General features: G+C 46.6%; 1 protein-coding gene across 3 annotated transcripts in view; it reads left to right on the top strand.

The window, feature by feature from the left end:
* Nucleotides 1-13,773, top strand: part of bahcc1b (BAH domain and coiled-coil containing 1b) — a 63,242-nt gene that overhangs the window by 34,925 nt on the left and 14,544 nt on the right. For all 3 annotated transcript variants that reach the window (XM_086303124.1, XM_086303123.1, XM_086303121.1), the window contains 10 exons: nucleotides 1,041-1,151; nucleotides 1,388-3,385; nucleotides 4,069-4,180; nucleotides 4,747-4,940; nucleotides 5,066-5,206; nucleotides 6,159-6,331; nucleotides 6,938-7,322; nucleotides 8,220-9,140; nucleotides 12,044-12,225; nucleotides 13,502-13,638. In XM_086303124.1, coding sequence (XP_086159250.1) covers nucleotides 1,041-1,151; nucleotides 1,388-3,385; nucleotides 4,069-4,180; nucleotides 4,747-4,940; nucleotides 5,066-5,206; nucleotides 6,159-6,331; nucleotides 6,938-7,322; nucleotides 8,220-9,140; nucleotides 12,044-12,225; nucleotides 13,502-13,638 — 4,354 coding nt within the window. The remainder of the gene's footprint in view (nucleotides 1-1,040; nucleotides 1,152-1,387; nucleotides 3,386-4,068; nucleotides 4,181-4,746; nucleotides 4,941-5,065; nucleotides 5,207-6,158; nucleotides 6,332-6,937; nucleotides 7,323-8,219; nucleotides 9,141-12,043; nucleotides 12,226-13,501; nucleotides 13,639-13,773) is intronic.

Here is a 13,773-nt window from a genome sequence, read left to right as displayed (position 1 = left end):
AGAGTAATCACACACACGCAAACACACACACACAGGCACACACATACACACACGGGTATGACACATTTGTGCATTTACACTGCAGCGTGAACACAGAAAGCCCCCTCCTCCTGACACACACACACACACACACATGCTGGAAGCAGTGAGGGGGTGTTGGTGGTTTTGCAGTGTGACTGTGGAATGCGTAGGATGAGTTTTTATGGAGTGCTGTTTACTTTGGCCACCGCCGTTAAACTTTTAACGGCTGCCAATTAACAGGCCGGCAAGGACACTCTGTGGGGCATGAAACCAGCTGCTGGAGAACACACACGCATACGCAAACAATCCCAAGCCATTTTTCTCTCCACAGTGCTGAGACGTGCACCTCTTGTATGGTGTGTGTGCGCGCGCGTTCATGTACCTATATGGGATTGTGGTTATTTTTGTGTGTTTTCTTTTGTTTCTCCCCTCCAATAACACCCTTCCCCAACCATATACACACACCCACAGTGCTGTTCACCCATCAATGCATCCAGCCACCCCCCTATCAACACAACCTCCAAGACCTCCTCTATCCCACGATGCAGTTCAACGTCCTTGAAGACGAGGAACAGAGTGAAACGACCATTTACCTCCCACTGACCTCATGGGAGGACCCCGTGTGTGTGTGTGTCTGTGTGTCTGTGTGTCTGTGTGCGAGTGTGTGTTTTAAAGAGGGGGTGGGCTGTTCAAATGCTTCATAATGTTTGTCTTGGGTTTGGGAGAAAGAGCAAATTCCACCCAGTAAAATGCTGCAAACACTTGGCAGTAGCTGTCGGCTGTGGTTTTTGTCACCACTTTGTCCACTGTAAATAATGTCAACTCATCTGGCATGTTTGTGCGAAAGTGCATTTATGGTGAAAGTAGCACTAACTGGACATGTTTTTTTTTTCCTGCATTTTCCAAAATGGCCCCGTTCCATGATAGATTGTAGAGATAAACTGTTTGTTTAGAGGGCTGCTGAATGTCAACGCTGCAAAGAAACATCAATTCTTTCGTGCTCTGCCTCCCACTGACAGGGTACCCCAGCTATTCAGGAAGTCTAGCGTCTCCTTTTCTCCCCATGAGTCCCCTGGATCACCATAGCAACAGCCTCTATGGACAGCACCGCTTCTATGAAACTCAAAAAGGTAGGTGTGTGTGTGTGTGTGTGTGTGTGTGTGTGTGTTCATAAAAAAATAGCTTTTTATATACAGGGCATCCCTAAAATGCTTAATCAGCATCACCACAGGAATAAGAACACCTAGACACTCAGAGTCCAGTTATTCAACATGGCAGTTTCTTGTCTCTTTTATGCAGAAATCATTGTAGGAACACATTTTCAACCCTAAAGATCTATTTTATCCTCTATATCTTGTGCTTTTAGATCACTTCTACCTGAGAGGCCTTCCTCCTCAGCCACCTCTTCTCTCCACCAGTCACAGCCTTCCTCCATTGTCCAGGACCGCTTCGGGACACCCACTTGGCTCTTGCAGTCGGGAGACAGACAGCGGGGGAGTTGGTGGCAAGAGCACCAAGGATATTGGCGAGAAAAGCATTTCGTCTGTGTCAAAGGAAAAGGAGCGATCGAGCAGCAAGGAGAGGCACCAGGAGAGCAAAGACAAACTTAGTCATCACCATCTTCATCAAATGAGCCCTGCTACCACTCCGTCTGGCCACCACCAACAAGCTTTCCCCCACCCCGCCCTTCTTCCTCACCTCAACCTCCAGGGAAGGGAGGAAGACCACAGACATGCTGCAGAGCGGTATAAAGAGTACAGAGACAGTGACTCGGGCAGTCAGGGAGTGAAACATATGAGTGCCTGCAAATTGTCCATTGGCTCGGGGGCAGAGGCTGGCTCTCGAGGAAAGGCGGGAGCACTAAGTAGCTGCGGTGGTGGTGCGGGTAGACCTCTATCTGGAGGCAGCAGAAGGTGCTCAAAAGATGGACCTATAAATGGAGAGATGAGGATCAGCGAATCCTCGACTTCCTCATCTGAATGTATGAGACGGGGGACAGCTGCAGCGACAGCAATCTTGGCATCTCCAACTCCCCACTCAGTGGCTTCCTACTCTATGCCTCCCCCTCCTCCGCCGCCACCACCTCCTCATGCCTTGCATATGGGATCCACGGTTGCGGGAGGGTGGTTACACCATGCCCATCATCATCCTCATCCTGAGTTTTACTGCTCTCCCGCTCCTCTCACACTTACGCCCTCCAAAGATCCAGTATCCACACCTGGCAGGGAGGCAAAGGTCATTGGCCCGACTTATGTGCCCTCAGTGGGGCCATTGGGGGACCTGGGCACTCCAGACTGTCGTGGAGCAGGAGGAGGTGGGAGAAAGGCAGATGATAAAAGTGGAGAAGGATCTCATGAAAGTTTCTCTCATCACCTTAGTCAACTTAGTAGCTGCCAGAAGAAGGAAAAATCGCAGCAATACCAGCAGCAGCTGGGATACGGCAAGGCTGACAAACCTCCTGACTGGAGTATGCAGACGCAACACTTCCACAAACAAGGCTCCAACGTCAATTCTCAGTCAGAACTGAGGTCTTGCAGCCTTGAAACTTCTTCGTCCTTCAGAGATGTTGAGGTTGTGGACGACGTTTACCGACCCTCGCTTCCGGCAGATGCCCAGGAGAAAAAGTCAGGTGAACAGGGCTTATCAAAAAATTGCCCCGATGCTAGCACTTCTCCCTTGGGGGACTGTTCCCACTCAGTTTCTGATGGGAAGATTGGACCGGGAGCAACACCTTCAAGGGAGGGACAAAAGGTTGCAAGGATAAGGCACCAACAGCACAGTAGCCACGGAGCGTGTGCAGAAGACAGGGGGAAAGACGGAACTCAGACAGCACTTTCATGGGGGGCACGAGGGGACCACCAAGAGGACCAGAGAAAAGGTTCGGTTGGTAAAGGTGAAGTAAAAGGGCTGAGCAACAAAGCTCCACACAATGATCCCAACCAGCTACATTCGCAACTGCCTCCACCTCTGTCCTCCTCATCTGCCGACAGTGAAGGCAGTGCCATGAAGAACCTAATGAACTACAGCTCCCAGCAGCCTTTGCTTCTGCCACAGAGGAGCCCCTTTGGAGGTCTAGGCTGCCTCGAGCAGGGTGGAGACAGATCAGAGAAGGGAGACAGAGGAGGAGCTAAAAGCAGCACCTCCCAGCAGGACCCTCCCAAACAGTCACTCCCTCCTCGCCGAAGCTCCGCTAACGAGGGGCAGAAAAGTGACAGAGGTGGAAAGGAGGCAGGGGAAGCAGGAGAGGGGGAAGTTCGACAGCCTCCAGTGGGTATTGCAGTCGCAGTAGCCAGGCCCCCCCATCGTTCCCCAGACAGCACCCCTGGCCACAGCAGGCAAGGCAGGGTACTGCACAGCATGAAAGGTCAGACATCATTTGTGCTCTGTGCACTGAAAATTTCAACATGAGGCTACATTAATGGAGAATATCAACAATTAAACACACAAGAACAGCTGATGGTGTTCTTGATTCACTTTGACATCTGATATATTTAGAATGACTCCAAAACCCTTCCACACTACTTATCATTTAGCACGTTCAAGAAGAAATTTATTACAAAATAATTTCAGGCAGCAGTCCCCAATCCCCGGGCCACGGACCGGTACCAGTCCATGAGTTGTTTGGTACTGGGACGTGAGAGTTGAGGCTCAGGTGTGAAATTGATGGTTTTCAGGATTTTTTTCAGTTTTTAGCGTTAACTCAGTTTCCCTAGGTCTTTTCCCGTGTGTTATGAATAAATCTTCTTCTTTTTTGGTACCGGTAATGGTTTTATTTTGTTGTATTTATCCACGACACCTTAAAGGCCGGACATAAACCAGTCCGTGGTGCAAATAAGGCTGGGGACCGCTGCTTTAAGATATATTTTGACATAGAATATATGGGATACATTAAAAGTTAGCAAAATCCATGTAATCTATGTAGACCATGTACTGTCTTTTGCTGTGCATTTATTTCCTATACCTGGTTGGAAATTGTTTACATCATTTGATTGTACATAAAAGTGCCGATAAGTTATATGTTTCTGGTGCTGTATTTGTGTAATTCAGGGGTGTCACGCCCTGTGTATCCTCTTGGTCGGGAGGCTGAGGAGAGGAAGAGGATCAATGAGGATCAGATCGGTCTTCATCACCTGGACAGAGACAGAGAAATGATCATCAGGTACTCTTAAACACATATTAACACACACACACGCATGCACACACAAACACATACGCACACGTTCACACACTAGCATCTGTTCATTTTTGCTCTTATCTGATAAGCTGTAGTTCTTTTATTCTCGGCTTCTCTCTTCCAGTCTGAAGCTGCGCATCTCTTCTCTCTCATCCCCTCACTCCATTTACTCTTCTCACCCTTTGATGTGGTATTTCTGTACACCCTCACTCTCTCGCTCTCTCTCACTTCTCTTCTCTCTCTTTCTACCTAAGATGAGATGTGGTGCATTAATGTTACGGGGACTAATATGGATGTCTCTGAAGTATCGGGCTCTTATTATGTAGTCATATCAAGGGAAGAAAACATATAATGAGAACTCATAGACCAGGCACAAGGTGATGTCTGTTCCTCTTGCCGTCACATTTCCTTTTTCTCGATGATTATAATGGCGGTAGTGGTAATGAAGATGACAAGGATGAAGATAATGATCATAATGACAGTGATGATGGTGACAATAAGAGGGATAATCAAGATAATGACAAAGTTCATACCGCCTACTGCCACGACAGGGAAAACAAGGATTGCATGGAGTTCGCCAGGATCCACCCTTCCAGCAGCTGCCACGGGGATCTGACCTCTCACCTCTTGGTCCCCGGAGGAGCGAGCCAGTTGGGGGCTGATCCCGCTGCACATGCTCACCCAGCTCACCGCCACTGGATGCAGAGAACAGGAAGTCCATCCCTCTGGATGGGGCATTCATACAGTGAGTAGAGATCTAACTTTATACCTTCAGCTTGTTCTGTTCTTTTGATGCCCTCCAATAGACGGCATAAAGTTATTTCTTTATTTTTTGTTGCAATTCCAAGTTGCTATATTTTTACATTATAGGTCTGAGTCACGTGGGAATGACTCCAGGGTTTCCTCCAGGTCTTCCCAGCACTCTGCAGCCTGTCTTGGGGTCACTTACCCAAGACCCTAACTCCCCACTAATGGTTCTTCCAACAGAACCAGGGCCTCATCACCACCTTGGTATGCTAAGCATCCTCATACACACATACTCCTCCCCCCCCTTTTCATTTGTATCATCAAAGCCTCTGCCATTTTTCTCCCAGAGTTTTAGTATCATTGGCTAATCATAATATAATGCTCAACTAAGTCCTTCTGTCAGTGGGACCATGTTTTATAGCTTTGTTAATGGGAGCAGCTATTCTGCTGCCCCCCCTCTGCGTGTGCCCGGCATTATGCAAACCATTTTAACTGGCGTTTCATCTCTCTTGTGGTGGAGCACTGATGTGTTTGGACTGGACTTTGTGCTTTCTGTGTGTGTGCTTTCTGTGTGTGTGTTTAAAGTTGTGTTCACGTCTGAAACAATACGATATGTGAAGGGTTTTATTGGGCACCTCAGCCATTGCTGGAGAGACAAAAGTGTTTGTCTTTGTGTGTGTGTGGTGAGTGTGTGTGTCAGCGCTGCTTTGCAAACAGGCTGTGAAATTTAATTATCTCCCGCCTCCCTTGCCTCGCTCCGTGAGAGTTCCTGTGGAGAGGGGAAGTGCATCCACTGAACCCTTCCCCTGGGAAACATTAGCCCACTCAGGCTAATCTCACAGAACAAAGGTTCCCAGCGACAAGGCAGCCAAGGAGGGATGTGTGTGTGTGTGTGTGTGTATGTATACTCATATGTGTGTTCACATTCATATGTGCTAAGGGAGAGGATGTGATGAAACTATGTGTTTCCCTGTAAAGAAAACCTGCATAGAAAGCGTTAAAAGTGGTGATTACAGGTTGTTAAGCATGCATTCACTATTCAGTGATTGTGTCTGAGGCCAAAACACAGCTCATTCGGGCTACAAATGGTCTATTTTCAGTCTTGCAACAACATCCATCAATGTCTTTCTTCATACTTTTTACATTGTTTTTTTTTTTTTCTTTAAATCAAAAGAAAACACTCAGCCGTTTCTCTCATTTACAATATCTACTCTAGATGTTCTGGAGCCCTCGGGTCTGTGGCCTCCTGTTTATGGAGGCAGAGGCCCCCCTCCTCACCTGCAGCATCACCCAGTTTACTCCCGCCCCTCCTTTCTACGGCAACAGGAGCTGTACGCCCTGCAGCAGCAGCGAGCCATGGAGCATATCCAACGCCAATCTTTAGGACAAGTAAGACCAGTATAAACCAGAAACCTATGACAATGAGTTATTATTGTGAAACTGTGGACAAATGAGAATTGGGAAATACGCTGAAGTTGCGCAATGGCACTTCTTCCTCGTTTCAGCTGTTATGACTACAATACGCGACCACTACTGAATTGTTTGAAGATCTCTCAGTGCAGATATCCTGACTTCTTAACACTGAAAGAAAAACATATGCAAAAATCACACTCAGCAATATTTATTTAAGCCAATGACTTCCTCTTTTGTTGGAGAATGGTTTTACAGATAAAGACACATTGATGTGTTGCTTTTACGCTTTCACATTTGCCAGATCATTTGGCAATCAAGCGATGTGGTCATTTCTACAGTTCTTCTCCCCCCCCCTGCTTTTCTGTCATGTTTTTTTTTTTTTTTTTTTTTCAGAATTAATGTTTGTGTTTAGATGCAATTTGGCTTGTCTTATACAACTGCATTTCCTGCTGTCATACAGTCGTAACTGGCCATGAAGATCAAAGTGTTAAATTAGCATCGTGTAACACATTTAAAATGTATTCATCCAATCATTGTAAGGATTACTTCTCAATCGCTTGTTCTCCGTTTCTTCTCTCATAGAGAAAACATGATGATAGCACCATCACCCTGGAAGATTCAACTCATCAATCTCCACCATCCAGGACTCCCTCTTCTTCTTCTTCATCCACGTCCACTGCCTCCTCCCATGCAGCCAAACCCTTCTCTCACACCCCACCTCCACCCAAGACATCCACACCATCTCCGGGAATGTGCCCCACTAGCCGTCAGTCACCCTGCTACCACTCCCCATCCACGCTTCCGCACCCGCCAAATCCTCTGACTCCTGCACCGAGCCCTGCTGCAGCAGCTCCCCGGTCCCCAGCCCTCAGCCCTGCTCCTTCACACCTCTCTAAAGGACTGGAGAGGGGCAGTGACAGAGGAGAGGGACAGCCACCTCAGGACTACCCACAATCCCTCGAGCCAGGTTTGTGTGTGCAGAAGCTCCCGTAGGCTCGTTAATGAATCCACTGTCTGAACTGAAAAATCTGTGCCAGCAGGCTGGACCATCAGATAGCATAAAGATGGCGAAACAGGACACAGAGACAGACAGAGCATAAGAGAAAAAGAAAGAGGGAGAGTGATGGAGGCCGCTGCTGCTGAAATGCAGCACTGGGCTTTGAAGTGTGGTATTCTTTTGATTTTGCAGAAATTGTTTGAAGCATGGCTGGTCCCTTACTCAGTGTGTCCTTGAGTGTATGTGTGCACTTTTTTTTTCTGTGCGAGCCAAAGAGGGACAGCGGGCAGGCAAGCCATTAAGGTCAGAAAAAAGCATATGGGCACTCTGTCCATGTATGTATGTGTGTGACCTGCCAGTGTGCATATGTGTGTCAGTGAAGGTCAGTGAAATCTTCAGATAGAGCCTCCTTATCCTTCAGGGGTCCTTGAGAAGAACACGCGGAAGGATACGCATTCATCTGGCTGCGTTGTCAGGGGGGCGGAGGGATATCATCAATAATAAGAGAGCAGGGGTGACAGGGCTGGCGCTGCAATCACAGGAAAACGGCAGGGTGTCATCAATATCCCACCTAGATCTATATACTTACACTTCTACACCCACACACACACATGCTGTATAATACACACCACTGTGGGCACATTGTGTTTTCAGCACCTTGCTGTTAATGTATTATGCCAACTGTAATCACTGGCTTCATCTTATCTACCTGAATGGAATTGCAATGAATTTAAAGAACAAGAAACTACAAATATTTCTATTTGTTGCAGATAAATACATTTTGTTTTCCCCTATTTCAGGCTGATTTACAGGCTTTAATGACAAAGAAACTATTTGACCAGTGCGCTCTCTCCCTTTCTCCCCCAGACTTGCCACCTGTTTATACTTACCCTCCAATCACCATGGGTTACAAGGCCGGGCCCTCGCCTCCAGAGGCTCGACTGGCTGAGCAACCTATGTTGGAGGATGAGCCGGCAGAGCCTGACACTAAGTCCCTCCCACACCAGTGCCACATCAAGCCTCTCACTGTTGAAGTTGAAGAGCTGGGGAAGGAAGACAATGAGAGGGTCTGTGAAGTGGTGGAATCCCAGTGTGCACTTACAGAGGAGGCGAAGCAGGAAACAAAAGGCTGCTCGGTCTCTCAGCCTCAAAGTGAGATTTCTGGATTGCCGCCATGCCCTTTCCCAGCTCCAGTCCCAGATCCAGCCTGCCCAGCCACAGCCACAGGCAAAACCCTAAAAGTAGAGCTCTCCCTGGGTTGCCCGGGCCAGCAGGCTGGCCTGGAGGAGCCCCAGCTACCCAAAGAGCAGGAGAATGATAGGGAGGATGGAAAAGAGGACATCGAGGGGGATGAGGGGGAGAAAATTCATCCCAAACCAACAGAATGTACAGTCTCTGTGCCTGAAGAGCCTGGAAAAGTCCAGGCAGAGGAGGATGGGCACAAAGAAGGAGAGAATGTAGAGGTAGTGGAGGATGAGGAGGATGATGAGGGGGATGGGAGAAGACCAAGTGAGGGCTTGGTGAAATTAACGTGTAGCTCTCCCGCTCCTACCACATCCGCCGACCCGATCGTCCCTCCAACGGCAAGTACAGCAGCTCAGCTCCAAGGGGCCTACATGTGGAGCCTGGAGCTCCTAATCGCTGCAGCTCTGTGTGCCACCAGAGATGCCTTGTACCCACCTGTACCTGTTGACCAGGCCCCATGCCCTTCACCCAACCACGGCATGGAGATGCTGGGGGAACTGGCTGAGCTTGAGATCCAGCAGAGGAGCAGGGCGAGCAAAGCAGGTGAGAAGAAATTCATTTGAGAACGCATCGTCTGTCTGTGTGGTCTAATCTGCTTACACATCTACAGACATTGGTCCAATTCGAAACCTATGAAATGAAACCAAAATAGTTCTAAACAGCCCCAATAATTAGGTCTGCCTTTCTTACATTATCTTCTTATAGTAAAAAAAAGACCTAAAAAAAGACTAAAATGCCCTTGAAATTGAGATCAAGGAAAAAGAAAAGAAAAAAACTGTCACCATGCTTTTCTTCTTGCTATACAATCACACACACTTACAGTGAACACATGAGAGAGCTTTGGGAGATGTGTGCAATCCAGATGTGTCTCATGTCACACACACCAACACACATGCACAGACACAAAAAATTTCCCACTAACTATCCTGCTTCCTTCCTCAGCTCTGTTTCTCCGCTCCTGCCTATAGACCAAATTTTTTCCCTCTGGGAAGGATGCTTATGTGTATATGCCAGTGTGTGTGCATGCACGTGAAAGTATGTGTGCATTTTGAGGGGACCCAGAGATGGACAAGCTAAGCTTTAGAAACAAGCCAGGACGCACGCGCACACACACACACACACACACACACACACACACACACACACACACACACACACACACACACACACACACACACACATACTCTGCCCAGTGTGTCCCCCAGGCTCTGGCGTCTTGCTTTGCTAATTAGACCCTTTCCTTTAAAACACTTCTCCTGTAAGCGCTCCTATTTTCCTCTCGTCCCTCTGAGAGAAAGTGTTTTTATTTATGCCAGCATCTGTGTGTGTGTGCGATTTGTACGTGGCGTGCACGCGGCTGTGTGTGTGTGTGTGTGTAAGCTGTTAAGTAATCCCAGATGAATCCCTGCTCTCCTCCATCAGAGTCTACGTGTCTCTCCACCAGGCTGCTTGCTCCCTGCCTGCGCCTCCTCCCGCCTCTCCTCCCTCTTTGTTACCCCCCCAACACACGTCTCCTTTTTCTTTTTTCTTTCTTTCTTTTTCTTTTTTTTTATTAAACCAATGTAATCTTGTGTGTAAATCCTGCCTCTGCAAGCCTTGTTGACGGAATTAATAAGTGTAAAAATCATAAGTCGCTCAGCTGCTGTCTGTGCATGTGTGTGTGTCAGAGATACAGCGCGACTGTGCATTTGTTTACATGTGCATGCACGTGGTTAGCATGTGTAATAGGTGTGAAATCAATAAGCCCTGTTGTGGCGTGGAAAACGTTCTTCAAGTTGCAACACATTTATTTAACCCCCCCCCCTCCCGCTCTGACCTCATCGCCGAGAATGTTATTAATACCGCTGATGGCGTTTTTGTCATTGTGAATGCATTGGGGGAGATGAAACCGATCCCAGACAGATGCGTTTATGGCGTTCCTTGATGCAGAAGGATATCTCAGCTGTTCACTGGAGATCACAATTACAGATTAAGGAATCAAGAGATGTGCCCCCACCCCTTCTCTTCTTCATGAATTATCGCCATTACTTCTATTTACACGTAGACAGAGGAGGTATTTGTGTAATTTATTCCTTCGCATTTCCTTTATTTTGAAATTTCACACCAATAAATTCCTTAATGGTCTCTAATGATGACTAGGTCCACAGCAGCTGTAATGGTTTTTAATTTTCCTCTACTGTTTTTGTTTTTCCCCTTGAAATCCCCTGTGCCGCCTCTTATTACACCCTTCACCCCCGTTAGAGACACGGTATGGTATTATTACTGTGCAACGATGAGTGTGTCTGTGCGTGCATATGTGTGTCTGTGCGCTGTAGGCGGAAGGTATCTATCGATTGTGGCCATCCTCCAGGATACTAAACTAGGTGTGGTGATGTCAGTAGTGATGTCATCCTGTCAGGGTAATCGGAGCATGCCATTGGCTCAGAGGTCTGACAGATGAGATGGCATTGACCTCTGCGAGCCGGGACAGGACAAAGCCGCATCTCTCAGCTCCTTCCCGCTTGCTCTGTCGCTCTCCGAGGAGTTACCTGTCAATCTCACATCCGTTTGTTCACGCACGCTCTCGTTTCTCTCTTCACAGACAAAGACTGCCCTCCTTTCTTTCGTCGCTATTTGCCGTGTTTTTCTGTCTCCATCTTCCACTCCCTCACACACATACACACACTCACACAGGTCTTAATGATGTCAGGTGTCAGTGAATGGGCCTTGCGGCTCCAGTACACAGTGGGAGTGAATGAGGAAGACCTCTCCTCACCTGCCTCTCTTCTCCTTTCCTCGTCTCCTTCTTTTCTCTCCTCGTCTTCTTCTCTAAGGGGAAATTGGATTCTGTCCATGTCCATAATGAGGAGATGTAGGAGAATAAATAGATAGCTCAATAAACACTTTGCCTCTTATTGCTTCTCCTCCCCTTTACTCCCCATCCCTCCCTCCCTTTTTCTCACCGCATCCCACAGTCCTTCTTCTCCTCCTTCTCTTACCATCTCTCCAATTCTCCCTCACATAGCCTCACGCAGTTTGCCCATGTCTGCATAGCTCAGCGAAAATGCTGTAGGGTGCCTGTGTGTATTCTAAATGAGTGTTTTTTTATTTGCGTGTGTGTGTGTGTGTGTGTGTGTGTGTGTGTGTGTGTGTGGACCGTCTCATGAATATTCCGTTTCATCTGCCGCTGCCGTGACAATGACAGAGTTAATGACAGTGACAGATGTAGAGATCGTTCCCTACAACCCCCCCCCTCCCATGCGTGTGTGTCTGTGTGTACGATTAGGCATGAACACCAGTATACATCAAATAAACTACACAGCTAATATCATAAATATCACCACTTTTCAAGACGCCGTTTCATCGCCCGAGAAATAAATCCTTTCAGCACACGGCGTGTTTTATAACCAGGTGTCAGCCGCTGCGTGATGTACCAATCTAAATCGAAACAATCCGTCTCCGCGCAGGTGAGGAGGACATGCCGACCTTTGACCTCCACAGTCTGGCGACTCTGGTGGCCGCCCGTGCCCTGGAAGTCGGAGGGGGACGGGTAGATGTGGATGCGGATGGTGCCGTGGACCAGCAGTGTCCAATCAGGAAGAGGGTGAACCTGCGCAGGAAGTGCAGCTGGACGCCTCGGCACGAGCCGGTGAGGCACGGGTGTATTTTGTGTTTGTGCATGAGGACGTAAATCAGTGAGGATTCAAAATGTGGCTCAATGGAGTGCTGAACAGTTTGAACAGAAATGAATTGTTTTATACTTGTTGTAAATAAAACCAAAACAATTTAAAAAAAAAATCTAATTTCTGAACTGAACAGCTAAGAAATCATAAAGGAAAAAGCCTGTTGGTTATTATCAGGGATACAAATGAGAAATAGACTAATTTCTAAGAGTTTAAATAATAAGATTAAAGCAAACATGCCAGTAAATTCAACATAAAACATGTAAAATGAACATTTTTACTACATCATGACTTAATGTGTTTTATTTGGCTCTTTTTTCCCCCAGTTTTCCACCATGTAGGTACCCAGTATTTCTTAAATTATTTACAGCATAATTTATTTACACTCTCCTAAAAGAAATTCCCCTTTATTCTCTTATTTCCCCATATCTACTTTTAAGCACTGGTGGGAATCGATGAGTGTTTTGCATGCACTGATCCATACAATAAAATGACACATAAATTCCATAAATTCAGTGGAAAATCACACTATAAAATAAATGCATTGTGTAGTGTAGCAAACGAACACTAAAACACGGGTGCAATAAATATAATCTATCATAAGAAACAAAAAGCAGTGTGGATTAAAACCAATACACTGTGTGTTCACTGAATAACTGAGCAAAACGTGTTAGTGATCAAATAAAATGGATGGATAAAATTTAGAAAAAAACTATTTTAGTTTGATCTGTGTTGAAATTCAAAATAAAACATTTTCATATTTTTTTGTAATGTTCAAGTAAAGATGACACAAGTGCTTCCTGTGTGGTGGAGCTTTACATTTCTTATTAAATTCAAAAAACTTCGAAACAAGATCCGGCTTCACCAATGCTATCAGGCGTTTGATTTTAAGACTTCAATAAGCGCACATTTATCCTACAGATTATTAGATAACTACTTGGCGAAACCTTTTTAACGTTTACAGATTGATTTTACTTATGTTAATATTTGTTATCTGCGACAGAAAGTGCCTAGGGAACTACATCAGCCTATTAGAAATCTGCCAGTAAGAGCAGAAGTTGTTGATTTGCTAAAATTAACTGCTTCACACAAACGTGTGAGCGTTTGGTTACAGGAAAGTCCTCAGCAAGCTGGCCAAACACAAGCTGGCTACATATCCAATGACTGCTGTGCTGAAGTTGGTGTTCAGCATTTAAATTCCTCTGCTCTGTGTGTGTGTGTCCGTGTTTGTGTGTGTGTCAGGTGTGCCCAGTGAAGGGCTCCATGGAGACCATGGGAGGGGAGGAGCTGGCCATGCGTGTCCAGCTGGCTGAGCTACAGCGCCGCTACAAAGAAAAACAGAGAGAACTGGCCAAACTACAGAGGAAACACGACCACCAGTGAGCAGAGACAACACACACACACACACACACACACACACACACACACACACACACACACACACACACACACTTATTTTGTCTAGTCTGAATTCTGCATTCCAATATTCACTCTTCTGCTTTCATGCTGCATCT

Source organism: Aulonocara sp. 'chitande type north' Nkhata Bay, linkage group LG8 (assembly GCF_057382095.1).
Source record: "Aulonocara sp. 'chitande type north' Nkhata Bay isolate Kocher_YH1m ecotype deep benthic linkage group LG8, A_spYH_male_GT1.1, whole genome shotgun sequence".
Classification (NCBI taxonomy): domain Eukaryota; kingdom Metazoa; phylum Chordata; class Actinopteri; order Cichliformes; family Cichlidae; genus Aulonocara; species Aulonocara sp. 'chitande type north' Nkhata Bay.
This window is presented reverse-complemented; position numbering and strand designations above follow the sequence as displayed.